The 27,907-nt window shown below is 53.2% G+C and overlaps 7 protein-coding genes across 7 annotated transcripts; 3 read left to right on the top strand and 4 right to left on the bottom strand.

Annotated features, from left to right (window-relative positions):
* Positions 1 to 3,010: 3,010 nt before the first annotated feature.
* Positions 3,011 to 5,140, top strand: J4E90_003382 (uncharacterized protein; the record flags this gene model as incomplete). The annotated part of the gene is made up of 1 exon (XM_051432952.1): positions 3,011 to 5,140. One exon carries the CDS (start codon positions 3,011 to 3,013, stop codon positions 5,138 to 5,140), a length of 2,130 nt encoding a protein of 709 aa, XP_051292850.1.
* A 2,145-nt stretch (positions 5,141 to 7,285) lies between these two features.
* J4E90_003383 (uncharacterized protein) lies at positions 7,286 to 9,031 on the bottom strand (the record flags this gene model as incomplete). The annotated part of the gene is made up of 1 exon (XM_051432953.1): positions 7,286 to 9,031. One exon carries the CDS (start codon positions 9,029 to 9,031, stop codon positions 7,286 to 7,288), a length of 1,746 nt encoding a protein of 581 aa, XP_051292851.1.
* Positions 9,032 to 9,560: 529 nt separating this feature from the next.
* Positions 9,561 to 10,286, top strand: J4E90_003384 (uncharacterized protein; the record flags this gene model as incomplete). The annotated part of the gene is made up of 1 exon (XM_051432954.1): positions 9,561 to 10,286. One exon carries the CDS (start codon positions 9,561 to 9,563, stop codon positions 10,284 to 10,286), a length of 726 nt encoding a protein of 241 aa, XP_051292852.1.
* Positions 10,287 to 10,430: 144 nt separating this feature from the next.
* J4E90_003385 (uncharacterized protein) lies at positions 10,431 to 12,269 on the bottom strand (the record flags this gene model as incomplete). The annotated part of the gene is made up of 5 exons (XM_051432955.1): positions 10,431 to 10,666; positions 10,719 to 11,108; positions 11,161 to 11,588; positions 11,678 to 11,872; positions 11,926 to 12,269. 5 exons carry the CDS (start codon positions 12,267 to 12,269, stop codon positions 10,431 to 10,433), a joined length of 1,593 nt encoding a protein of 530 aa, XP_051292853.1.
* Positions 12,270 to 16,952: 4,683 nt separating this feature from the next.
* On the bottom strand, positions 16,953 to 18,838 carry J4E90_003386 (uncharacterized protein; the record flags this gene model as incomplete). The annotated part of the gene is made up of 4 exons (XM_051432956.1): positions 16,953 to 17,162; positions 17,215 to 18,114; positions 18,164 to 18,530; positions 18,579 to 18,838. 4 exons carry the CDS (start codon positions 18,836 to 18,838, stop codon positions 16,953 to 16,955), a joined length of 1,737 nt encoding a protein of 578 aa, XP_051292854.1.
* Positions 18,839 to 21,483: 2,645 nt separating this feature from the next.
* Positions 21,484 to 21,821, top strand: J4E90_003387 (uncharacterized protein; the record flags this gene model as incomplete). The annotated part of the gene is made up of 2 exons (XM_051432957.1): positions 21,484 to 21,685; positions 21,775 to 21,821. The coding sequence occupies 2 exons, from the start codon at positions 21,484 to 21,486 to the stop codon at positions 21,819 to 21,821; spliced, it is 249 nt and encodes an 82-aa protein (XP_051292855.1).
* Positions 21,822 to 22,556: 735 nt separating this feature from the next.
* On the bottom strand, positions 22,557 to 27,556 carry J4E90_003388 (uncharacterized protein; the record flags this gene model as incomplete). Its single annotated transcript, XM_051432958.1, has 2 exons — positions 22,557 to 23,447; positions 23,495 to 27,556. The coding sequence occupies 2 exons, from the start codon at positions 27,554 to 27,556 to the stop codon at positions 22,557 to 22,559; spliced, it is 4,953 nt and encodes a 1,650-aa protein (XP_051292856.1).
* Between the last annotated feature and the right edge of the window lie 351 nt (positions 27,557 to 27,907).

The raw sequence follows: 27,907 nt of genomic DNA on the forward strand, positions 1-27,907 counted from the left end.
CGAACGAGAACGCAATAAGACCGGCATGGCATTCTTAGATACGTACCACAGGTCTCTGTATAGACTGTAGTCTCACCGGTCGTGGACGTGATTGCTTCCTTGCCCGACTGACTTCCGGGTGTTCCCGTCCAAATGAGACCAAGACGTTACTGTAACTCCCCATTCCGGCGGAGAAGGCAGATCATGCACGACAGAAAGTTGCCAGTGGCACACGTTGCTGCGCCAAGGTGATCTACCCATCTTGGCGCGCCATTTCCGCGCTGTTGTACCACCCGAAGCATGTATCATAGAAGGTCAGGAGGTGTCCGAGATGCTGCCGTGTGTGAGCTTGGCCAGCCTCGACGAAACCTTGATGGCAACAAGCACAGAGTCTTGTTAGCGGAAGCTTCTCTGCATCCTAGCGCGTCGTCAACGAGGCTGGTACCTGGGGGACAGTAAAATGTTGGGTCTTAGGCACTGGTCTAGTCTGGGCAATGCATGCAGCGCAAAGATAGTGGACGTCTTGTAGGCCACCGGAACGTCACTATATGTAGATGAATTGTTGAGCTTTGGAGCGGTGTCCACATTGCCTATCGCTGGGTTCGTTAGTCTCGTGCCTGTGGTTGTGTTGTGCTGCCTGCCAAGTGGTGGACGGTTCCTCTGTTGTGAAGGATTCGATGAACGGCAATGGCGACGGGAAGTAAATCCCGCCCGACGCACATATCGTCAATCTCGTGTAGATTGGCTGTCTGAATGATGAGCGGCACATGAATGAGTGCCAAGCGCGGAAAGCAATCCCTCCATGGTGCCAAGAGGTAGGCAATAAAAGCAAGTCGTCAAGAGTATTGCCAAGACTGGTGATCCGGCGGCGTGGAGGTAGTGGAACGCAAAGCAACGGCGGTCTCAGGGGACGTTTGTTTGGTACAGTGATCCGCGCAACTCGGTCCGTCGTACGGAGAATTAATGAAATGCGATCGACAACGCATCGAGTGCTGTCACTCTGTGTGTACAGCATAGAGAGTTTGTCCGGTCAAGAGTGAGTGATGGGTCGTGACTTCCTTCCGAATGCGCCTACCCCACAAAAAGCACGAGCCGCACGTACATGGAGAAATAACGCATTCCGCTGCAAGACGTGTTGAACGCTCTGCGGTCGGAAGAAGAAACCACGACTACTGCAGGTGCAAGTGGGTGACAGTGGGGACATAACGGGATAGGAAACCAGTCGCTTGACTCCAAGTCTCAGCGGGACTCACCGCCAGAGTTGCGCGACGACGTCAGAGCACGTATGTATGGGCCAGGTTGCACCTGTCAGCTGTGCAAGTGAATGAGGCGAAGAGAGCCCGCTGCGTGGGAGGAGCAGGCCAACTTGTCCAATGGCGGTCGTTGACGCGAATCTTTTGCAAAGCAAAACCAAGCTGGGTCGCCGAACGTTTGGAGTGCGGTAGACGCATGTGTGCAACGCGATCAGGGTGCACATGGTCGCGATCGGGAGCCGTCTCAGCACGAGTCCCTGTCCAGAGCACTGCAGATGCTTGCAGATTGCATGAGGTGATACGAACCCCGCATTCAGTCTGGACAGTACTGGGGCCGATGGGCTCAGCGACGAGGGAACAGGTTATGCAAGTAATTAAGCAACCTCGAGACTTTGGTGTCGTACTATACAGCTTGTGCCGGGAAGCAGAGGGCCGTGGTTCAGCTGGCGTTCCAACAGGCAATAGCAATGGCGGGGAAATGGCGTTGCAGCGGCTGGTGACCCCCACGATGTTCGCCTGTCGCGTTCGGCGGCAAAGGGCCGCCTAAGCTTTGGATTGACGGCGCCCTGAGCTGGGATCGAAGGGCAGCATCACGCTGGACTGTCGTCAGTTGACGTCGAGAGCTGCACGAGCAGCACATCTGCAACAGGAGCGAATATCGGTGCGGCGGACGCAGGACGTAGGGGCGCTCACGGCGTACGGACGACGGCATGCTGTCCTGGAAGCACATTGATGACTGCAGCAGCTCAGACCACATCCAAAGGCAGCTGCGGCATTTTCTCTCCAGACAGGCCAGACAAGGGAGACAAGGCCAGCATGATGCCCTCGTCTCTCCAGGGCTGTCGTGTGCATGGCGGAGGGTGAATGGATGCGCTGCTGAATTCAGGCTGGCCGCCGCCAGTGGATGGGTGTCCAATGGTTCTGTTAGTAACGACGTAGGTGCATCTGGCGGAAGGGCGGGTTGGTGCTAGAGGAGAGGCTCGTTTGGCCATGGTGGAGATGAAAGGAAAGGCCGTAAGCGGACAAGCCGGGCGGTCAAGCTTTGCAGACATCGATCATCGACGCACATCATCCATCACACGGCGCTGCTGTGTGGGCGCAAGGTCCGGGTCCTGGGGGAGAGTGCACGGTGGACGAGAGTTACTGGGCGGCCTTCGCAAGACGTGCATCCGGGCTGCAGGTGGCCTTTGGCGCTGTGGGGGTCGCGCAGGGGGACTGGGCCGGGGGTGTTTTGGCGTCAAATCAAGAGAGTTTAGTCTCTCTGCGACTTCTGGAGCCCACATATCATCGCGCGAGGCCCCGGGCGCCGCTTCTCCTACATTCTGGGACGATTGCCGCCTTTGCGTGCAGTTGGACTGATTGATATTCCAACGTCGCGAGAGCAAGGCGGATAGGATAGGGACGTCATCTCCCTGCCGCTGCCTGCCTGCATCTGGACCCTCGCCATCCACCCCTCGGCCGCTGCAAACCTCACTCGCGTGTCGTCGGTGCCATTCCGACGCAACTTAACTTTTCTTACCCAGTCCCCCTTCTTACGTTGTGTATATGGCTCTGTCACAATTGCAACACTTCTACCACACCCCGCTCCTGCTGCCCACCCTACACCTGCACTCGTGCAGTACGCTTGAAGGCTCGTATAACTGTCCGAGCCCCCTCCAGCGTCCGTAGCGACAAGCCCCAGCACCTCGCCGTATTCGCGTATTGGCGACTTTCACCCTCACCAGCGCTCGGTCGTTTGCCAGCCAATTGGAGCACAGCAGCGCCCCATCACCATGCCGATGGTCGCTGAACAACCACGGCAACTGTCAATTTCCTTCGATGAGCGAACCCTCTCCGACCGACTTCGGCACCGCGATTCACGCCCGCTCGACCACCGCTTTGCTATTGAAGAGGAGGATGAGAGTACTGGCACCGCAAGCGAGCCCGCCGAGCCTCTTACACCCACCAGCCATACCAGCGAGGGCACGCCCTTCTCACATCCTTTCCGTGACGATGATTCCGTAGACGACGTATTCGCAACTCCACGCCCTGTCACGAGCGACATGCCCAACAAGTCACCGTTGCAAGAGGCGCCGCAAGATATCGAGAGCCAACAAGATGTCCAGCCGCCTCAGCAGGCCGAACGCCAGTCACCACCGGAGAAGCGCGGTCTGGGAAAGCGCGTGGGCTCGCTGATCCGCGGCAAACTGCACAGAGGACATTCGAGCAAAGACGGAACCAATCAGTCTGACACTTCAAACATCTCGACGCCGAACAGATCGCCCAAAGCAAAGGCCGAGACCAACACATACATTGTCAAGACTGGTGTAGATGGGCCCGCTGAGGTAGCAACTCCGGCAGTCGACATTCCCAAGCAAAGCAGAAGACTGAGCTCCTTCTCCCTGACGCGACGCTCTGACAAATCTTCCCGCGCAAACTCCCCACCCTTGTCCGGATCACCTATGAGCAGGCCATCGACGGACAGACGACCAGGAATTGGCACTAAACCCGCTTCTGCCACGGGCCTGGCAAGCATGAGTCGGCCGCGGCCTGGTATCACCTGGGCGGGTAGTGGAAACGTTAGCTCTACTAAGAAAGTCGGCTTTTCACGCCGACGGTCGGCAAGCACAGAGCAGGTCCCACGCATCAACGAGAGTGCAGAGAAGCCTACCGCTGGCATGTTGGCTACCTTTTCCAAGCCAGCTGTCCAAGGTGTGGGTATGAAGGCACGGCGACTTAGTGTGAACCTACCGGACGACTTCATCATCGACTGGTGTGAGCTAGATAAAGAGTTCAAGAGTTCGAGTTTGATGCCTGGAAAGAGAGGAAAGATTCTAGGTAAAGGCGCAACATCTGAAGTTCGGATCATGGCGCGAAGAGGAGGCATCACACGGGAAGAAGACCTGGTAGCTGTAAAAGAATTTAGAGAACGCGACAAGGACGAGACTGAGGAGGACTACGTGCTGAAGATCAAGTCCGAGTACAGCATTGCGAAGAGTCTGCATCATCCGAACATTGTCGAAACAGTACGGTTATGTACGAACCGCGGCCGCTGGAACCACGTCATGGAGTTTTGTACATATGGAGAGATATATTCGTTGGTAGAACGGAAGTTGTTCGCTGGCGGCGCGGAAGGGTTTTACAGTCGAGATGATCGGTTGTGCTTCTTCAAGCAATTACTCCGCGGCGTGAGCTACTTGCATAGTCATGGCATCGCTCATCGAGACATCAAGCTGGAGAACTTGCTCCTCAGCAAAGACGGTCATCTCAAGATCTCGGACTTTGGCGTAGCGGAAGTGTTCACTGGCGAGCATCCTGGACTTCGCGCGTCTGGCGGTGAGTGTGGAAAGAACATGGGCGAAATTCGGTTATCCGAGCCTGGAATTTGTGGCAGCCTTCCCTACATCGCTCCGGAAGTTCTTGCAAAGGATCACAGCTACGACCCACGTCCGCTGGATATCTGGTCGACCGCCATCGTCTACCTAACTATGACCTTTGGTGGTTGCCCGTGGCAAGCTGCGAAGCCCGAGTTCGAGTACTACGCCAGGTTTAAGAAGGGTTGGGTTTCTTGGCTGGAACGCCATCCTGACGGTGACATCTTTGATGGTGTCGATGGCCACCCTAAGTGTGGCAAGCTTTTCAGTCTCATCGAGCCCCCGTCCATCAAACGCCTCATGCTAAAGATGCTTCATCCGATACCCTCGAAACGCATAACTATCGGCGAGGTTCTGAAAACAAGCTGCATCAAGAATATTGGCTGCTGCTGTCCAGAGACGTACGACGACCCCAAAATCATGTTCGACGCTTCCAAGTCCTCGAGTGCTAGGACTGCCGCCCCGAAGAAGTTTTTGCATCATCACATTCCGCCCAAGCCGGAGAACAAGGTTGGGAAGGCATTCACACATAGGTTCGATATGGGCGAACGATAATCACGACTGTATATTTTGACGACCATTGTTTTCACGATCACTGCATTACGGCGCTTGAAGGTCGAGCATAGCGGGTCAAAAGGCGGTTTTTGTCCCGTTCCCAATCTGGAGGCATTATTGTATTTTGTTTTACTAGCACGTCAGTTCCATCTGCATTCTGCGAATGCCACTTCAAACGACACATATACCACATCGACGTCTTGTCTCGTCCCACCTTCCCTTTCTGTCTCTCGCTACTTTCCCTGTCCAACACACGTGTATGCGCGTCCCATGCGATTGGCAGCCCTGCAGAAAGTGCAAACGCGGCAATTGCCTTGACGCGCGGAGATCACCAAGCAGCAGCTCCACTTCGTCTCGGAGGAATTATAATTGCGCAACTCGCGAGCTAGCGAATAGCTTACGCTGATCTTCCGCTGTTATCGGAAAACTGTATCTGACTGACGTATCTCCAGAATTTCGTCATCCCAACTTCGCTGATATGGGTTATCGAATCCCGCTCTTACGATGCATGCCGACGGCAGCAAGCAAGTTTGTAATGACCCGCTTGTCCGACGTGGCGCCGAGATATTTGGTCCGCTAGGGATAGAGGTCCACAGGCTTGGCGATGAAGGAATGTAAGCGCGCGAAAATGAGCTGGTTCTGCGTTTGCGAACTGGAGTGCAGTATGGGGATTCCGGGTACCGCGCCCACTATGTTGCGCATGCACGATACTGCAAGTCATCAAAAGCGTGGAGAGAAGGATCAAATCGTGGCGCAAACCAGTCCAACACGAACTCCAACAAAGCGCGAAGCAACCATCTCAACAAACACGTGGGGAGTATGATACGCCCACAACATACGATCGAGCTTGAATCAGACAAAGCATTGGCGCAGCGTACTAGCGGTCGGCGCTGGGCAGTTTCCACACATGCTTCTCGAATGCGGGGCATGTGTGAAGTCATCGCACAGCACCCTGTCAAACAACCGCCGAGTGTCTTTTAAGCCGCTGATGGAGTGGTACCGAGATACTGTCGTGTCATCGTCAGCACGTTGGCTCGACTAATGAGTAGGCGATAGACATGTCTCATACTGGTCAGGATACTTCGGCTTTTGAGCTCTTGTGGGAATAGCGGGGTAACGCCTTGCTGTAGGTGTGTTGTTTTGCGCAGCTCAGCTTGATGCTGTCACGCGACTATGCACTGAATAGCGAGTGTGTAAGAGGTGGAGCAGGTGATTAGTTTGTCATGAATTTGGTGAGGCTGAAATGCAAAGTGTCGCTTCATGGGAAATGGAAACAAGCATGTCTTGTTGTGTCGATGCCGACTTTCCGCGTCCTTGCATACAGAATCGTCAACCAGACTTGAAGCATCCCCTTCGCATGACATGTACGTCCGATATGATTCATAGCCTAAAATCATTGGACAGTAATAGGACTCACCCATTGAGCTCAATCATCAACATTACAAAACAACGCAGTTCTTCCAACCACATCAATAAGCCAAATTCTTTCTCGCGCACTCGGTCCCTTCCTCCAATCCTCAGCTCCCTGCCCAACGACCATTCAAAACCTCTTCTCAAGTCCCTTCCCCTCCCCATGACCTTCCACCGATATCCACCTCCACACTTCCCCACACGCTGCAATGCACACCCACCCCTGTCTCATCACCCTCACAAAAACGCGGTGTGATGACTTATGCTGCATCGCAGGAGGTGCTCTTTTCTGTTTTTGCCTGTTCTCATGCATTAAGATTTATGCTTAGCATGGCTTATCACGCACAAGACGATGCAAGGCGAATGCTTAGCCTGTGACATGTCTGAGGGGAGGGGTAGAGACGTGTGGTGTGTGGGAGGCGTGGGGGTGGATGAAGGGTTCATTGGCGACGGAGGGGAGGGCCGGGTGAGCGTGCGTTGGAAGAGAAGGGGAGGGGCGTTGCATGGGTGTTTTGTAGATACAGATCAAAATACATGATATGGGGAACTAGGTTGAGCTTGTTAGGGGATCGGTATGTGCGGATTACTTCATTTTTCTAGACATTTTTCTGGATTATGAATAGTCGTATACCAATTGACTTTCCGAAATCTATCCCATTCCATATATCGCGTTTCTCTTCGCTTACAAAACCTGCGTCCATTTGCTACCACCACAGCCACAATGCGATAAGTCGCTCACCACATCTCCCAGACACCCTCCGGCAAAACCGTCCTCATGATCTTCCAATGGCTAACCGCACCATCCTCATGGAATTTCTCCAGCTCACCCACATCCGCATTGCCCATGACTCTGCCTCCATTCTCCTTGCTCACGAAATCGTAGTTAACCTCCAATTTCTCCTGCGGCTGCAAGAAGTTCCTCCTCGCAATGCTACCCAGGTAGTCCTTCTGAACCGTATCGCGAAAGTTCACTGCCGCCTTGCCCAGACCGTGGTCGTTCTTGACGCAGAAAATGACCATGTTGATGAAATCGGCTTCACCTTCTTTGTGTTCTGCTTGGGGCGGAGAATCGCGGAAGAGGCGGCAGGCGGGGAAGATGGCATGGATGGTGTTCAGCACCAGTCTCGTTGAGCCCAGTGTAAGGTCTCCGGCGTAGTTGATTGCGACAAAACCTTCTGGCTTCAATAGGTCGTAGAGGCCTTGCATGAACTCTGTGGTGAACAGGTACACCGGTTCTGCGCCGCCGGTGAAGACGTCGTGGATGATGTAGTCGAAGCTGCCGGGTGCTGAGACGGACTTTTGTGCTACGTAGGCGGTCGCGTCGTCGATGACGGCTGTGTGGTTTGGGTCTAGCGCGAAGTACTTCGTTGCGTAGTAGTGGACTACGGGGTCGAGTTCGACGATCGTCGTGTTGATACCGTGCGCGATCATGGCGTTTGGTGCTGTGCCGATGCCGAGACCAATCACCAATGCAGATTTCTCGCTGTCGTCTACAATAGGTATAGTATCGACTGGTGGTTCCATGAGGCGAACGGCTTCGAGCAGGACGAATACGGCGAAGATGGATTCGCGCTGGCGTTGGCCTTTAGCATAGGCTTGTGGTGTTACGAGCCACTCGCCTCCAAGGAGGGAGTGGTCGCATCGAAGAAGACGGAATGCATTGTCGGCATGGTTCTCGATGACAGAGACATATCCAGTGACGGACTCATGACGAGCGAGGAGCGTGTAGTTCTGCGTAGCCTGCAAGGTGGAGTTTGCCAATTGTAGACCGTGGGTTGAAGGATGATGCGGATTCGTCCAGAGCGTGTGGAGGATCGCCGGAAACGCGAGGAAGATGACACGTGATGGGCTGAAGAAAGCAGATGCCGACGCAAGCAGCATCTGCATACCCACGCGTGTGAAGTAGACGGATGTACCGATGAAGCTGGGAATAAGGGCGCTGCTAATCTTGGCTACGGTCGATACAGTGAAGTAGGACGCAGTTGGGATGGCGATTTCCTTCAATGGCGAGGGATTGATTCCGGTAATGTCAATGCATTCCAGTAGATCGGCGGCAGCAAAAACTGACAAGAACAGTAAGGGGAAGTAGGTAAGGGACTCGATAAGCAGAGGTCCGTATTCTACACCAATCTTTCCGCTGTAAGGGAATAGTAGGAACTGGATGACGGGTGTCCAGTACGCGACTACAGCGATGTACTGTGCCACATTTGCAGATACGTAGCTCTTCAATGCCCTTCGCGTTAAGAGTGCTGCAACAGCGGTTATAGTCATGGTCCGTTGATGGTGCAGCGATGCAGGAATCGATCCATAGATAGGAGACAGGTTCAGTTGTGAGACTGGCGATGCGAAACCTGCAACAAGAAGAAGTGCTGCTGCCCTACCAACATTCAGAAGGATAGTCGATGCTGGGGCATTTTGCGCCTGGGTTTCCGCCTCTTTCGCTGCCTTTGGCTTCTTCGGTGTCTTTTGTTTCGGCGACATGGTGCAGGATTCCCGTTCTATCTCTTTCTATCGACCCGAATTTAAATGTTCTTGAACAATTCGAGGTAACAGCTTTCGCAAAAAGGAAGGATGGCGAGATATGTGAAGCGTTGAAAAGACCAGATATCGGGTAAAGGCTCCAAGGAATCCCAAGTTCTTCAAGCACTCTATACGGACCGTATATCCGCGATAGTGTAGTCGGCCCGCGAACAACGATAGAGAGCAGCAAGCAAAGTGCAAAAGAAGGGTATAAGGCAAGGAAAGGAAAGGAAGAAACGTTGAAATTAAAAACCAAGAAAGCCAGCTGTTCCTGGCTGAATGGGATGATGCACGGGTGAAACGGGCGATCATTAAGGTGGAGTTCGTTTCGACTGGGCGCGTTTCGTACTAGAGTGTGGCGTCCAGCACGGCGTGTGGCGTCATTACCAAGCATTGCGATTGACCATCACTTCTACCATAGCGACTGCAGTGAGAGGGTTTCTGGAGTCTGAATCCTCTTAGTATGCCATACATGACCGGATCACCCAGGATGGCGCCAGGTCTCGCTCTACGACCAGCGAACGCGCCGGATGCAGCCAAGGACCCCGCGACCCCCAATGGCCATGTCAATGGCGGCGCATCAGCCCCTACAACCGAAGACGTGGAAATGGACGATGAGATAGACGAATCTCTACTCCGCGACCAACTCCGCCAGAACCAAGACGAACGCGCGCAACGACTCCAGGCTAAGAACCGGCGCAAGCGTTACCTCGAAGTGCATCCCGAATACTTCTCCGACTCGTCCCTCGAGCTCGCCGATCCACTCCTATACGACCGTCTCATACGTCGCTTTCAAACCGCATCCGAGCGTGAAGCCGAAGGCCGCAAGAAGGGCTTCTCGGGCCAGATGGCGACCGATCTGTGGCGCGCCGAGGCCAAAAAAGACGCGCTGTCGCAATCCGATCCGAATTCGCTCTTCACATATAACCGCGGGCCTCAGGGTCAGATAATGGAGGAGGAGAAAGATGATGTGCCTATGACGAAGGAAGAAGGGAGAGCGTGGTGGATCGACGAGATGACACAACGTTTCCTGAGAGGTGGAGACGATGATTTTGAGTATGACAAGTTGGTCGACAAGAATGCCAAGTACGATGACCCTGAAGCGGAACGCGACTTGGAAGATGCGTATTTCGAGAGCATGGAGAGCGACTTCGATTCAGATGGGGAGGGGAAGGAGAAGGTGTTGACGGGTGAGACGGGCATACAGGACTATTGAACACACCAGCGATGCACGAGTAGCCAAGGAAGGAATATACGGTCAAATGCGATTGTCCTCGAATTGGATATCTGCAGTCGCAGGCGAACGGGTACGTTGTTACACATTTTATTCGTCTGAAGTACGAGACTAACACCATCCAGACTACAAGAAATACTTGAATGTAATCGCCCGATCCCCAAGCGCGCCCAGCTCCTCGGGAGTATACCCATTATGCGCGCCCTCGGCTACCTGTCGCTCCCTCTTCGCGTTGATGCGCTTGTAGTTGAACACCAAGAACAGCAACGCTACGATACCCGCCACGATGAAACCGAGTTCGAGGGCATGGCCGAGAAGATAACGCGGCGCGTCTTCTGCGCGATAGAAGTTGGAGGCCATGGCTAGAGAATGTCAGCAACAAGGACTGTGGCACATGAGGAATGGACAACTTACCACCCGCCAAATTACCCACGGCGATCTGGATAGCTTGCCCAGTAGCTCTCTTCGTACTTCCAGCAAGATTATTGCTGAGCCATGTGATATTACCAGGGAACGCTGGATACAGCGCACAAGCCGCGATGAAGACACCCGCGTATACGAGCCCTGGCACGCTGCCACCCGCGATACACATGATAAAGCCGACAGCCATGATGCACAGGCATACAAGGATGAAAGGATACCGCTTGCCAACTCTATCGCTGAACCACGCGACAACAACAGCCAAGACGGAGGCGGTGATATAAATGGGTACGGTGAGGAGTTGGGCTGTAGAAGAGGAATATCCGAGTGCGCGGATGATGGATGGGAGGAAGAGGGATATGCCGTATAGCGGACATACGATACCTGTCCATGTTAGCTGAACACACCAGCAAAAGAGTTAGGAGATGACACATACCCCAATACACCAAGATATTCGTCCAAATCTGCCAATCGAGAAACGCCGCTTTGACAAACTTCCACTGGAAGCTATCATCCTGCGCGACTCTAACACCGCCATCCGCTTCTTCCTTGTAGTTCTGGTACTTCAAGCGATATACAACAAAAGCTCGTTCTTCCTCTGTGAGGAAAGTAGCGGTTTCCGGGAAGTCGTAGAGCGTGAAGTATGCAATGACTGCCACGATGACGGTCAAGATCCCCTCTAGGATGAAGATCCAGCGCCAGCCCGCGAGATTTCCTACACCGTCCATGTGTGCGATGCCGAAGGCGAGGAGACCGGAAAAGGCGCCTGCGACGGAGGCAGCGGAGAAGAAGAGGGCTTGGCGGAACTGCGCTTCGTGGCGGGCGTACCACATTGTGATGTAGTATGCTACTCCTGGGAAGAGACTGTTTAGATGGGTTGTTAGCCTGACGCGCTCAAGTGGCCGTAGAGCATGCCGTTTCCATAGGCAGACAGGGACTCGGTAGAGACATACCCAGCTTCCGTAACACCCAAGAAGATTCTGGCAATCAGCAGTCCTTCATAACTCTGCACTATGCCCATGAGCGTCATGACAATGCCCCATGCTACCATGATGGTTGGGAGCCAGATCGATGGCCGAAGCTTCTTCAAAAGAAGGTTGGAAGGCACTTCGAAGAAGGCGTAGGTGAAGAAGAAGACTGTTAGACACCTATTCTACCGTTAGACTATCAAATAAGTGTGAAAGGGTTGTGAAGAACATACCAATTGTACTGCGCACCCGTCATATTGAGATCTTCCGTCAACCCTTCAATCTTCGCGTTGCCGATGTTTCCTCGGTCCAGGAAACTCAATAAGTAGAGCAATGCCAACATGGGGATGAGGCGCAAGTCCATCTTCCGTAGAATCTTCTTCTCGTCGAGATGCGCAAAGGATGCCATTGTCACGCCTGGACTAGTAGCCAACGCGTCGATGTGCGCCCTCTCCTCTGCCTTTGTTCTCCCATGGCCGAAGGATGTGATAGATGCTTTGCGTGCGGCATGGATAGATGTGCTGTCTGGGGAATCGCTGGCGTGGGACAGCCGGTGAATGGCAGGCTTCTCGTCCATGGTGATGGAGGTTCAGTAACCAGTATTGAAGACGGGGCGGATAGGCTTGCGGGGAAGAAGAGAGATGCAAGCAACACCGTGCAATAAACGACCACAGATGTCAGATAAGTAAGAGCTCCGTCACTCGCAACATAAAAGTCCGGGGACCATCTCATACCACATCACAAAAGCCACGAGACGCTGATCCCCGCCGTCGCGCGAGCGCGCTCACTGCACGCCTGTCCAGCCGAACAAACCATCGTCTCCACCCCCATGGGACGCCCGGTCAACGATTACCGTGACTATCCAGCGACCGTTCACCCGTTAATCAAAGTTTGCTCCGCGGGTACACACCCCGTCATGACACGTTCTTACTCGGTCATTGATAAAAGTCCGCCATTGACGCACGCCCAGCCCCTGCCCACCCCTCTTGTCTGCCTCCCGCACCACTCAGCATGTGTGACGGAAGCCTTCGACGTGCGTCAAGACTTTTACCGTCCAGTCTTGTGCGAGAAAGAAGAGTTTGTTGTGGAGGCTGGTGGATCTGGGGAAAGCTGGGGTAGACGCGGAGGGGATGGACGGTAGTTTTTGCTTTGTTGGGGGTTAGGTGGGTGGAGGGTGAGGATGGCGGGTTGCTGAATTGGGTAGGTGCCGAGGGGAGGCGGAATGGGTTCCGCCTGCTGACTTTGTAAGTAAAAGACGCCACGATACTTGAACATTCTGCGTAGAAATTAATTTAAAGTATGTTTACTTCTATAGAATAGGAGAGAGATCTAAAATAGAATATCCCAAACATATAAGAGAGCAGTAGGGGTATTGTGCTGGAATTACAGAATAATCTTAGAACTTGTAAAATGAGTGACGCCCAATCTACATGAAATGTGGTCGATCGACTGCGCCTGCAAGTAAATAAAGTCGCACGATCCTCTCAATACCGCCAATCAGAACTGACGGGAACATCCAATACATGCTATTAACCATACAAAGGAATGAGATACAGCAACACCCAATCTCCACATCCTGTAGCTGGTAAAAGTGACTCAAGAATTGATTGTAACTGACACCGTAGGCGTACGGTTAGAGAGACTGGCCGACCTCTCCATGAAAGAAATTTTGATCGGGAGTAGGTTCGTGCTCCACAAGGCCGAGGATTTGAGTAGGTGGGAGCCGTATCGACGGTTCAATATGTGATGATTCTTCATTGGGAGTCTTGAGAACTATGGTAAATGGAGGCCAGATGACATCTTATCACTGCTCTGAGGTGGATAGCGAGAAAGAAGGTCTTCCTCTGGATTTCGCGCTCGAATTTAATGAGTTCTCTCGCCAGGATATGTTTCGTCTGGTTTAAGACAGTCTTTACATCTCGGGTGAAAGCATTGTGAACAGGCCACGTCGAAGTTAATGTTGTTGATATGGTAATAATCGCAGCAAGCCCACATGTGACTTGGGATGGGGTCGCCTTTTCCCAGTGGTAGTGTCGCCATAGTCGAGTGTAGGTGCGTAGATGTGAAATTTCGGGGGCGTTGCAAAGAATGATGTGTTGTGATATGTGCTGAGAAGTATAGTATAGAACAATCGAGGGCTTGCGAACAATGGTTACAATGGAAAGAGACACGATGCGGTTTAAATACATGTAATGACTGGTCGTAGTCTGAGTCTGGCAATGTTATCGACTGTCCGTTTTGACGAGTAGCTTTGACTCTGCATGGTGACTGTGCGATGACTGTAGAACGAGATGTATGTGCTCATTCGAAAAGTAGGGAATAAGTGATGAGATGAGGAGAACGACGATTGTAGCAATAAATCACTGTAGACATATCTGCTGCTACTTCGATCACGAAGTCGTGCAAGCGCGAAAAAATGTGCATGTAAAGCTATCATGAGTTTAAGGGAAGGACAAATTCGACTATCTATTGTTGTCATGAGGAAGTCAAAGCTGCCAGCCACCAACACCATACGGCAAGAGCAAGGACCGGACATTGAACAAAGTGAAGACTTGTGGTGTAACGTAGAGATACTGGTAACGACAGTGGGGAAGATAAGGAACTCGAAAAGGTGACTGGTGATGAGGTTTTACAAAAGAAAGAGAGAATGAGAAGCGGAAGTAAGAGAGGAAGGAGATGACCAAAGATCAAAGAGCGACCAAAACACCTTTACGCCATAATCTAGACAGAATGACAGGACAAAGGCCTGGAAGGGAGATCATAGAGATGTGAGAGGCCAGAAGCAGAGAGAAATAGAAAAGACATGGTAGCCATCATACCCAGCTCGGACTTAGGTTGGTCTTGCTGCCCCGCAAATGGGGCAGTGGGTGCACCAACCAGCATTTTGGGTGTCCTCGCACCCACCGTAAGGGTTGGGGCAGTCCCACACATCATCAGAGTGGTCGGGAGCGAAGTCATAACCTCCGTAAGTATCGCCAAGTCCAGTAGGGGTCGCGTTGGGAGACACTGAGTGATCGCCATGACCGATCGAGATGGAGCTTGGATAGGGTGATGTCGTCAAGGGTGTGTAAACAGACTCCCCAGCGGAGTGAATACGAGCGTGCTTCGGTACTGCCGAGATGTTTCCGGCACAGCGCGCGTGTCCGTCATAGTTGCTTCGAGTGCTGCGATCGTCTGGCACTCGGCTCAAGGTTTCCTGTCCTACCGACATGGTTCGCGAAGTGTTTGGGATGTTGAAAGACATCGCCATAATACCAACTGGGGCTTTTGAGTCTTGTGTTTGGTCTTGTAATGATGCGCAACGAGCTTGGAGATGCTTGACTTTCGATAGGCTTGCGAAATGGTGTCTCGATGCTTGAAGGCGTGGCTAAGTTCGAACAGAACAATGGATGAGATAGCTGTGAGCTTGAATGCTTTTCTTCTTTGCTTCTAGTAGATCGTGATGAACAGATGTGTTTGATGATAGAGATGTTACTGCTGTGATTGATGAGATGATATATACTGAGGAATCGTGTCGACAGCATTTATACATCTCTATCGAAGAATGTGAAGCTGTAAACGACTTGACCAAAGCCATTTGCCTCGCACATTACCTGTGAAGCTACTCTTGACCGCGAGTTTCAAGGGGCGCGTACTAGAGCAGATGTGCCCTTCATTCTCCACTCAGTCCCTCCTACTAGTTTTCGTCGCACCTGAGGTAAGTGTCCAATGCCAACATAGTGAGAGAGATCGCTTCACTGCGTACGTCGTAGTGCTGTTGTCTGAGCCCTCGAAGGGACGTTTAGTTCCGAAGAGTCATTATGGTACTCCAACGAACGGGCATCGTGAGGTTCAGGTGACGTTCCATATTAGGCGAAAGGTATGGAGCAGAAGATGGCCAGCCCTATGTGCGAAGATCGTCGTACGGCGGAGCATGGTGCTGCATCTTGCCCATGTTGGTATCTTGAATCCTTCTCGCTCCAACCATGTAAAGCAGCTATGTCGGGCGTCGTTCTGATGGAGGTATGTAGCAACATCGCGCCATTGGCGATAAGCGAGCACTAGATGCGTCAATATGTTGGTGTATTGCCTCTTCGAGGTCCAGACCTGGCAGGAGAATCCTAGTCGGTTGTCGAAGTCTGCCGCGGACGCATGGAAAGCGTGCCCTTCGCGATGCTATCACGTCATTAGCAACACAGCGCATCGCTTCGCCAATTGACTTGACATCATTTCGGCCAATAGACCATAGGAAAACATCCTAGGATGCTGACATAGCCACCGTCCTCTCGATCGATGTCATGAAGCGCGCGTAGAGGGCGGTAACTTCGTCGTGACGAATCTCCCAACATCGTGGACGCCTGCGCAGTAAGGCTGCCCGGTCGGCTCCGTCGGCAGGCAGGATATGCACTGCATAAGGCGATGTTGGCCTCAGAAAGGGCTTGAGAGGGCCTCCGTGTAGGCGGTCTGCGCACCGTTTGCCTGGTCGTAGGTTACCACTCTAGGGCAGTGAAAGCGACGGAGGTGGTGTCGCGCATGTCGCAATGTTACGCATACACGCAGGTGACCCAGGAGGACCTCACTGGCACCGACGGCGACTGCGAGCGGCATGTATGTCGATGTTAGCAGTAGAACGCTGCGATGGAAAGGCGCGGTGTCAACACGCATCTCACCCACAACCAGGGTCTCCCGCACCCAAGCTCGCGGTTGCCGTATACCCGATCGACCCACCCATCCAGGAAGCTCGCAGACGGCAAGCACGGCAACAGTCCAAGACAATGTGCTTTGCTTGATCGTTTGGCTTCTGATAAGGATTTTTAATCCGCGCTGGCGTTTAAGCTTAATTGTGAGTTTAATGCGACGTTGTTGTCGAGGGTTTGGAGTGTTGGTGTAGGATGATAGCCAAGACGGGTAACGTGACTTGTCTTGGCACGTGTATACCCACTGTGGAGTACACTAATGTGGGTATTGGGTGATACGTTTAGCTTGAAAGCTGCGTAGTCATACATTTTGCTGACAAGTGTGTCAAATCAGCGACAATTCATGCCGTGTGAGGGTGTAGTTGCATCAAGTCACGGATGAAAGCAGCATTTGGATCAGTTTGGCAGGGAAACTAGCGACCAAGATATGAGTGGCAATTAAGTTGAAGAATCCAATATGTATTTTCAGAGAATATCGTGCCGTCCTTAGTGTTAGGTGAGGTCACCACCTACACCTTCTGCGGCGCATGGACAGCAATGGCATTTAGTAAACCAAACTAACGGCTATAGTCGCTAATTGCAGTCTAGATCAACCATGCAATGAAGGTTCGGTAGAACCAGCTGCCACCCTTGCCCTCGGTGGCTTTCTTTTCTGCTGCATGAGCGAGGAATTCCTCCTCTTCGCGGTCGATCTCGGCCTTGCCACTGTAGAAATCGGCTTCGTGGGGCTTGACCATCTTGGACTTCATGATGAACTTGTAACCGAAGATGCAAATCAGGTAGACCGGAATACCCTGAAACGTTTGTTAGCATGCTATTTGCACATGAACGAGTTGAGTGACTTACGAGGTATCCAGTAACAAAGTTCTTGTAGTCGAAAGAGCCATATTTCGGATCCTTGGTGAAGACACTGAAGTTCTTCGTCAACGCGATGAGGATGCAGAAGAACAGCGCAATGTAAGATCCGATAAGACCGAACGGAGCAGTGTACGCCATCATGTCCTTGGTAATGCCTTGAGCGCGACGCGCGCGAACAAACCAGATGTGCGACACCAAAAGCGAAATCCAAGACAACAGTCCGAAAATGGTGGTGAGGTTGACGAAGTAACCGAAAACTACCTTAGCATCATCTGCGGCGTTCATGAAAGCAGTGCAGCAGAAAAGAGCGGAGATGGCCAAAGCAGGTACGGGCACACCACGCTTATCAGTCCAGAGGAAGATCTTAGGGGCATGGCCTTCGACAGCAAGACCGTAGATCGTACGGGAGGCAATGTAAAGATCCGAGTTGGAAGCACTGAAGGTAAAGAGCAAGATGCAGGCGTTGACGATTGTGGGTAGATAAGGGATCTTCGCAAGCTTGATGGCGACGACGAAAGGCGAAGCGGAAGCACCGGTGGTGGCCTTGTTTGCGAACGCCAATTCCGGAGAATTGTAGGGAACGATCATGCCCAAGAAGAACACCGACAAGCAGTAGAAGAACAAGATCCGGTAGAAGGTAAGCTTGATGGCGCGAGGGATGGTCTTGCGCGGGTTTTGGGCTTCTCCAACGGTAACACCGATAAGTTCAGTACCGAGGTAGGCGAAGACGGCGTTGACCAAGGAACTCCAGAATCCGTAGAATTTACCAGCAGAGCCACCAGCGATGAATGGCTTGAACGCACCGGGGTCATTGTAGTACTTGAAGCCAGTTGCCGGACCAGGCCCAGCACCGACAGCAAGGAGGAACGAGAGGAAGATGACACCAACCTTTTCACTAGTCAGTATTGTTTTGCATAGAAAAGCGCTTGAGACTTACAATCGTGATGACTTTGATAGAACTAAGCCAGAACTCAAGTTCACCGAAGAACTTGATACCGAAGTAATTGATACAGATAATGGCGACTAAGAAGATTGCAATCCAGACTCCGGGATTGACTTCATCTCTAGACTTCCATTCCGAAAGGATCAAAGCAGTGGCAGTAAGCTGGTTCGGCGTCGTGATGATGTACTTGCACCAATAAGTCCAACCAAGAGCAAAACCGAGAGCAGGGTCGCAGAAACGGGTAGCGTAGCCAGCGAAACCAGAAGCGTGAGGAATCCAAGCGGCCATTTCGCCGAGAGCAGTCATGACGACGTAGACGATGAGACCAACGGAAGTGTAGGCGATGAGAATTGAACCAGGGCTGTTGTTGTTAGTGATGATGAAAGATCGCCAGATTCGCGCTACTTACCCAGATTGTGCCAGCGCTTTACCAGTACCGATAATGAGACCAGTCCCAATGGCTCCTCCGATAGCAATCATAGTAATGTGGCGCGACTTCAGACCACGGTGCAGATGCGTATGGTCGGAGTGGACAGCAACGCCATTGCTGTCGACAGCGGAGACCTCTCCCGTCTCGTGCTGGTACTCGGGCTTGGTACCATACTCAGGATCAGAAGCGTGAGGACTTGCGCCGTCCGAGGAACTCGACTTGCGATTCCAAATGGCCATTTTGAATGAGGTGTGGTGTGCACAGTCAGGTAGACTAGTACTTTATGGCGCGTGTTGAGAAGAGCCGCACACGGGTGAGTGTAAGCGGTGATCGCGGGAAGCAAGCCCGAAAACGTGAAGCGACTCGAACCTGGTGGTATGGAGGAAAAGCAACTGTATCTACAGCTGGTACGTCAAATACTGGTGAGGCAGCGGAGAGCCTTGAGCGGCTGAAGCAGCAGGGTACACCGGTTGTTATACGACCGAGGCTGCGGGGAGGGCGAGATAGTGGTCCCACGGAACGGTGCTGATAACGAGCTACCCGTTGGAAGGCTTGTCGCGGCGGGCGAAGTAACCCAAGACGGCCAAGCAAAGAGGACCGCAGTGAAAGAATGGTGTGGAACGGGCACCGCCAGATCCAACCAATATTGACGACTTGCGTCTTCTAGAGCGTCTTGAGCGCAGCGCCAATCGCCCGGTCCAGCGAGCCATGCTGGCGCGTCTGTCGTCTCCGCGTATATCTCCTTCTTGATGCAGTTGGACTGGTGGGACGGACCCTGCTCTGTGTGTCTTGGCGGTGGCCATGGCATGCTGAGCCAAGTTTCTTGCCTATCCTTAATTCGCTCCTAGCATGATAAGGTGATATTTGACGTTTGTGGGATCCGATAAAAAAGCGAACGGCCAGCCGCTACGAGTCGTGACGGGATTCTGCCCTGTTATTCAGGGCGAGGCATCTGCCTGACGGAGATGCGTCTTGTACGAGGCGGTATTGCGCGAGTCGCATCACGAGGCAGCTGAGTTGATTGCTGCGTGAGGACCTGTTCAGCCGCGGCGGTTTTGCCCCCGCATTAGGCGGCGCGTGCACGGGCCGGCAACTCGTTCGGGTGGCAGGAGTTGACGCGCCTGACGGTGTCGTCCCTTCCCCGACACAGCTAGGCCGTCACCATCGCCGCACAAAGGCCTACTGCTGATTGCCCTTCTTACGACATCCGCGTTAAATTCGCATTACATATCGCGTGCTCAGCTGCTCCACACCAAGAACGAAAATACTAAACACTCTCCACATCCGATACGCTTCGGACCGATCGACATCCCCATAGCGATAACCATTATCAAAACCGGAGCACCCAGTTCTGCTGTTGTGCGATGGAATCACTAACAAAATGGCCATCCCGGGCTCTCTAGTCCTGTTAGTGGATGCAGCCATCATCAGACCTGGAAAACCCTGGCGCTAAGCACCATGCTTCTGGAAGACCCCAAGATGATGACCCAACGCTGCATTGGCGATCGTGAGGGCCACTCGATGCTCGTTATCTACTTGGCCAACACCCAAAGGATTCTCTGGACCGCTCTGGCCGATAATTGTGCCGACCTCCATGTTCGACGGCGACATTTGGCCATATCCAAGCACTTGGTAATCTTGTCAGCATCGGCTTAGTTGAAAATGCGCGAAATAAACGGAAAGGCGCCGGGGTGCCTTGCAAAGGCAGACATGTGATGTCCCATACGAGAACGCCTCGCATTTGAAGATCTAATGAGAACTGCACATTTGGTCAAGCAGTACAAGTTTCAGCATTGGAATCAGTACATTTGTAAGAGCTTCTACCATGCATGTTCCAGTGGCACAGTGAGTGTGGTCGTGTGCTCGTATCTTCTTCGTTCGATTATGACATGCGATCAAGCAAGTTTCCCTATCGGTATCTCGCGCCCAGCACTCAATTCTGATGTCCTAGTCTCCTTCCATCCATTCTCGATCTCCTCAAATATGCCATCAACGACGCGAGCATTAAAACAGCAAACACAGTCCCTACCGCTGCTGTAATGTATACTGCTATTTCCGACTTTGAGGTTTCTGGTGTTTCTGGTACATCGGGAGCACATTCGTAAAATGTACTGGATTCCGTCGTTGATGTGAGCTGTTCTGGAAGTGGAAGATACGGAGGTGTTGCCATTGGCGCAATAACTGTGATCCAGACAACATGCGTTTCAGTAACAATGTCGGCCATTCTCCCGTGCTTGACGAAAGAGAAGAGTGTTAAAAAGCTTGAGAGATGTGAAAAGAGCGAGACTGGCCGACCAAGAAGAGAAGTAGGGTCATTTTCAAGAACACCGTTGGTACACTTGCAACGTAGAGCTATCAAACAGAAGCCATGAAGCTCATCATCGCTCAGAACACACTCTTATAGATGTCTAGCACGCTACTACACTGAGCTGGACCGCTAAGACTTCTTTGCAGCCTTCGCATTGCGAATACGGTTGAACAAGCCTGGCTGCGAAGTCAAAGCCATTTCCTCCTCCTCTTCTTGCAAATCCAGCAGGCTTGTCGGGGTCGTTGGAATTGCTTTGTTGGCCGACGAACGGTCGTGATTCGTTTGACCCGAACTGAATTCGGACACGGACTCAGAATCTCATAAGTAGAAGAAGCTAGATATGTGTACTGACAGCTGCATTATTACAACAGCAGTAATTCACGGATTTATAAAGTCATGTAGGTGGAAGCGCCCACGTGTACTTCCTTCCTCACCTAACTGCAAAGTTGCGTGATGCTACAAACAACCGGGTGGCCATCCACGACAGCACAGGCAGCCACGGACCATACCCACCACATCCACTCACCTTTCCACATCTCACCATTACAACAAACATCGCTATCCACCTCCATCGCTATGCGTCTCGCACAAATCAACCACCCCGTCTTCGCAGCGGAGTACAACGAAATCGCAGATCTCTTCGATGCCGGCAAGCTTTACCCAGCCATCAACAAAGCCAAAGAGCTCATCGACCACCCGAGCAGACCCATGTACCACAAAATGTTCTCTTGGGTCATACTAGCCCTTGCTCTGGACCACCTGGACGTCATCAAGACCTGTATGCAGCGGGCAGATGCTCTCTAGAAGAGGTAAGCCCCGATTGTATGATACCCATGCGCATGTACTGACTTCATGCGTCCAATTCAGGCTCCGATACAAGATACGACCGGGCACGAACGACGAGTTCGATCTAGCGATGGACTGGACACGCGAAAATCTTGACATAGTATTTGAGGGTTGGTGGACGGAGGTCTCGCGGCGCTGCCAGGATTACGACATTCACTACTGGGGCATGGTGCAACTCATGACCCAAACGAACTGGGCAGGCGCGACTTAGGGTGACGTGTTTGAGGCGTGGTGGATGGGGCTGATGACGCGCTGCAAAGGAGGTAAGTTCTGACTGTACGAAGTGCATATGAGACATCTACTGACTTCGTACCTCTACCTCTGCAGCCGTTCCAGACGATCACTTCGAAATACCCAGCCCGGGATGGGAACAGCGGCAGAGACATTGGATACGTGTTTGAGGCTGCTGAGGTATATTCATTGTGGTCATGACAGGGCTGGACCAGCGTTGAATACGAGAAGAGGAATCTCAAACAACTCTTACAGTAAATGGCTTGTGGGTTGTGATATGATTACCGCATTTCAACTACATAAGTTCGACCGTAATCTCGAACATGAACACCGACACCAAGCACAAATGAACCAGGTATCCTTACGCGAACAAAATCAAAATCCTAATGATATGCAAGAAAGAGCGCCAATCGCCCCAGCTCTGTCGCAACGGGTAGTGCAGCGGTGGGTATACCCAGCCCCAGGGTCCTGACTCCATAACTCCGCCCGCTTGCCGTAGATGTAGCGTAGTATAGCCCGGAGGATGGTGTTGCACAGCAGGCCATCCAAGTATCCATCCGTATATATTTGCCTTACTCCTTTTGCCCTTCGTTGAGTACAAGCTCAACAACCACCTGACTCCTCTCGTGTTGCGGATGTTGCAAGCTCAGCTTGACTGTCCTGTTGTGACTTGAACCTCCGCTGAGCCCGTCGTCGAGGCACTTGACATCGCGTCCAGCAATGACCTGTCGTAGGCGACCGTTCTGCGCATTTCTGATCTCGACAAAGTCGGGGTCGAACAAGAGAACGTAAGGACCATACATAGCGGCAGACTTGGCTTTGCCGACAAACTCCATGATGACGGACCGCGAGATGTCACCGTTCTTGTTGATGTATACGGCGCACTCTTCGTAGCAGAGCAGGAACTCTTGATCCGAGAGGCGGAACATGCCTAGTGGGTCCTGGTTTTGTAGTCGTGAAGCGATGGTGGCGACGTGTGATTGCTTTAGGTCCGGTACAGACCATGGTTGCTTCTTGTCGAGGGTAAGCACTTCGAAGCCCTTCGCTGTGGAAATGGCAAGCGACGAGTGGAAAAGGTTGATCGTGTAGCACTCTGCAGGGATGTAGAACTCGTCGTATTCGCGGAAGAATTCTGTGCGTCCAGACTTCCATATCCTGGACTTCTTCTCGGATGATTTCTGGTAGACAGGCTCAAGCACCTTGAAGGTGGATGAGATACCATCACGCTTCTTATAGAACACTAGCGTTCTGTCTTTCATCACGCCAGTGGCGAAGAAGCCAATGTCGCGTGCACCCGATAGCTTTTGGGGTGCTCGTCGTGTTGAGTCGTTTGAGGGGGCTACGCCACTCACTGGGCATACGGCATCGAGATGGTACGCAATGAGTGCCTTGTCGGAGATGAGCAGCATCAAGCTGAACTGTTCGAGAACGGCAATTTGCGTCACGCGTGGTACCTGAATTGCCTGCGACTGTTAGCACCGTATCATACGACTATGAATTAATTACATACCTTAGACCAGCCTCGAGGATTATCAAACTCCGACACATAAACACCAATATCTGTACCAACGGCTACCATGTGCTTGCCGTAGGGCTGGCTGAAGGCTGTTGCACAGTTCACCCGTGCACGGCAGATGGGGACAGGCCGCCCGACGTTGACGAAAAGCTTCTCCACCTCGTCGACTGCGCGGTCCAGTGGCGTTCCTTTGATCGTGATAGCTTTTTGTGAAGGCATTGCGCTATCATATGCGAAGGCCGCATCAGCCATGACTCTCAACTTGAACGGTTCGGCGTTTTGAGCAAAGAGAGCTGCTGCGTGTCGCGTCTTCGCAATGATGAGCTTGTCGCACCACTCGGCACGATTTGTTGCCGACGGCGCATACAGCGTGTAGGTCTCCTTGCCCAAGTGCTTTACGCGGAAGGGGTACAGAATCTTTTCATCCTTTGAAGCATCATTTGAGGTGGTGTTGACCATGGTCTTGCCGGAATTACTCGTGTTGGTCGACCCAAGCGAGTTTGAGGTGCTTGTGTGTGATAGACCACCAGGTACAGGGCTGTTGTTCAATCGTGTAGCGGCCCCGGAACCGACCCGACCAGAAACGGTGGTGACAGTAGAGATACCCTTCATGGTGGACCGCACAACGGGGTCGTCGTCTTCGCTCTCGAGAACAAGAAGATCCATGGGAATTGGCAATCTTGACACATCGTATTTCTCAGACTTGGTAACACCGTCTGCTTCTCGGAAAGAGACTGCCTTGGCGAGCACAAGGTAATGATCGAAGAGCAATGCGTGGGTCTCAAGCCAGTTGAAACGACTGCCTCCCATCCTTTGCAAGTCGCCTCGGAAGATGAGTTCTCGGCCCAGGTGATCCAGGTTGAGCTCCACTCGCTGCATACCTGGCCGCAAGATGAGTTTTGCTTGCAAGTCGGTGAGACTGACTTTCCGACTCATTTCAGCGACACGGCTGTCGCACTCTAGTGTCACGGCTTTGATCTCTTCTTTGGCGACCTGGAGATTTCGTTTCTCCTCATTGTCCACAGTCGAGTACTTGATGACTGTGTCTATGAGAAGACCATAGCGCTGCAGTCTGTCGATAGGGCCTTTGAGATAGGTATCCCATCCAAGCTTTTCTGACAGCTTGTGCTTTTGAGCGTCGTCCAGGAAGGTGCGGAACAGTATGTTTCGGTCAGCTTCCTGTCGAACCAGGAAGGATGCGTACGGGAAAGCCGCGGCGTACTCGATGTAGGCCTGCTTCGCTTTTCGGATCCATTCTCGGAAGATATCACTGAAGCCTACAATCCATGGACCTTGCTCTTGCTGTCTGTACTTTATCTGTGGAAGAAGATGGTCTTCGTTCGCTTTCCGTACTGCGTCTACCTTGCTGAACACGTCGCGGATGAATCTGTCGACTTTCTTAGGAGGTATGACCGGAGGCTGGGCTGATTGAAGTCGGTCCCGGTAGAGGTGCCGTAATACGTCGAGTCGGTTCATGTACTTGTCTTCTCCTTGGACGATCTCGTGTAGGATGTTTTGACGTTCAATCTCCTTCTTGTTTGCTCCTTCAATGTCTTCTTTCTTCAGCTTATAGAAGGTAGCCCAATCTTCTGATCGAGGTGCGGCGGACGGAGCGTGCAGGTCGATCTTCTTGAGTGTGCGTTGGCAATGGTGCGAGTAACATCGACCCGGGCTTGCATGCGTATGCAACATGGGAGCGTAACATCCTGCCCCCGTAAGCTGGAATATCACTCCAGTCATGCTCGCGGTTGAGAATCTCAACCATTCTTCCTCGTGCACAAGCGTGCCTGCTTTGTACATCTCAGCCACTACCCGACTACTCAGTGTCTCGGCATCCGCAATGTTCATAGTTGGAACTTTGTGGGTGAATAGCGCAATGAGACCTTCTTGAATCGGACCCTCCTTAAGGTCATTCTCGCCTTCGGTCATGTTCTTCAGCCAGGAGATGATCGAGCTAAGTGCCCAAGGCTCAGTGCATTTCTTGAAGTCGATGCTGGAGAGCTTTGCGGGATTGAAGCGCTTGCCGGCTGGAATCGTGGGTAGGTCGATAGCTACAGCTTCTGCACTGCCAGGGGTGAGGGTGTTGCCGTCGCTGTCCATGGCACCGCCATAGAAGGTATTCCGGTTGCCGGGAGGAGGTCGAGGTCTGTGCCCCTGTTCAGCGTCTGTCTTGGAACGAGGCAGGGGAACGGCATCTCGGGCATTGCTGTGCTGGAGTAGAGAGGTTGAGCGAGGCACAGGGGCCCCGGTAGGAGAAATCATGTGCATAGCATTCGCATCCACGGGGTATGAACGCTGGGCAGCCGGAGCGTTACGCCAGTATTCGTAGGATCCAGATCCGGTGGAGCTGTTGCTCTGGTGGTTCATTCGCCGGCTGCCGGTGTTCACTGGAGGTGGGGGCAGTGGCCGGTTTGAAATGCCCGGGTGATAGAACATATCCGGTGGCTCGCCCGGCATTACTGCTGAAGGGCCATTGAGTGTAGAGCCGGACAGGGCAGATGCGCTATCCATGAGTGTGACCTCATCGCCCTCGTCGTAGCTCCGCCGCCGTGCGCTAGGCTCTTCCAGACCACCGGTACCAAATGTATCGACACGCGCGTTGCTCGAGAAGGACGGGAAGGGATGGATCGGGTCGTAGTCGTCGCGCAGAGGGTCGGATCGTCGCTGAGAGCCTGAGGTGGATGCTGTGTGACTTCCACCAGCTGCCAGTACGCTTGGGTCTCCGCCGTAGTTGAAAGATGGTGCGAATCCGCCGCCATAGGTACCCACGTCCATACCCACGTAGTCACTATCGCTGGCACTTTCCTGTCGCATCGGCTCGGCAGGCATCTGCGGGGAATGTACCGACGTGTAGTTGCTGAAGAGCCCGGTACCACCACTAGCTCTACGAGCATCGTCTTCTCTTTCTTGTTCCTCGGCCATCTGAAGTGCAGCCAGACCAGCAGCTGCCTCTACGTCGCTCTCGTCACTAAGGTAGGTGTCGCGTCCAGCAACTGCGCCATTCGTGCCGTTTCTTCCTGCAGACTCGCTGTAGTATTGGCCGTTTGGCTGTTGGACCTGGGCGCCGCCAGATGTCATGTTCATAACGTCGTTGAATAGTTCGTCTTGATACCCGTTCTGCTGCGGCGCGAAGTATTCGTCGCTGTCGGACTCGTGGGGTGGTGGTGGGGGTAGCGGTCGCGATGATACCGTGTTGGTCCGTTGCGGCGAGCCATGTGTAGGGACCTCGGGCGTGGGTGGAAGGGCGTTGCCAGACATGGAGGCATACCTGTCGCCGCGCTGGGAGCCGTAGCCAGTATCGTATCCCGGGGGAGACGGGAGTGGAGCATGCGAGGCGCTCGAGGAATAGTAGCCCGAGGACGCGTTCGAGGGTCGTCGGTTCGGGTAGGTGCCCCAGTCCTCACCCGCAGATTGCGCGCTCCCTGGAGGAGCAGGCAGTGGTGGTGCGGCCGATGCTGCGTAAGCTGACGCGCGACTCTGGACAGAGGGTGCTCTTCCAAATCCCTGATGCTGGTACACCGAAGGCGAGTGGTATGACGCGGTCGGGGAGGTGGGCGAGAAGCCATAGGATTGGCTCAGGGAGTTGGTGGGTGCGATGTTGCTGTCGGCGTAGGCAGCTGGGTTGTACGGCTGGTGTGAGGCCGACACAGAGACGGGCGGCGCGAAGGTCCTGTTGCTTACACCGCCGTAGTGCTGGGGGTTGGGCAGAGCGATGGGCTGCGTGTTGTAGTTCTGGGGGTTGTACGCCTGCTGCGCCCGCTGGTAGCCATAGCCGCCGTTGTACCCGCCCGCTGTGGGGGACATTGGACCCTGAGGTGGCTGCGGGGAGCTGTTTGCGCCGATGAAGAGCTCGTCGTTCTGGCGGGCCGCTATGCTGTTGCGCCGGTCGAGCTGCTGGAGATGCCCATAGCCCGTGGGCGCGCCGTTGGTGGCATCGCCATTGTCAGCGCTTGGCGTGCGGCGGTTGTAGGGATCCTGATATTGGCCGGGCGCGCCCACATTGGAGTGCGGGATGTTGGGATTGTAGTAGTTCTGGCCGTTTCCGTAGTACGACATGGCGGCAGGAAGGCGCGAGGATGGTTAGGAAGGCGCGATGGGAGTCGGTGCGGTGGGAAGCGTCATTCACGAGGCTATCTGACCAAGTTGCGCGGGCACCATGACCAGGGCCGCTGAGCTGAGCTTGGAGTCCAGCAACCTAGCCAGCGCGTGGAGCGGGGAGACGCAAGGCGATTCTGCGACTCGTTCTATGTCGCGCGCTCGCATGCGCCGGCGCTGATAACTATCCCGGTGGGCAGGAATGAGGGACGGGAAGCAGCCCTGCCTGTGCGTAGGTGGCAGCTGTCGGGCGGATCGTCAAGCGTGTTTTGCGTGGCTGTAGCGGGGAGTGCGGGCCGCTGGGCGACGCTG

Source organism: Alternaria incomplexa (genome assembly GCF_024043165.1).
Source record: "Alternaria incomplexa strain BMP 0042 chromosome Unknown scaffold_4, whole genome shotgun sequence".
NCBI lineage: Eukaryota > Fungi > Ascomycota > Dothideomycetes > Pleosporales > Pleosporaceae > Alternaria > Alternaria incomplexa.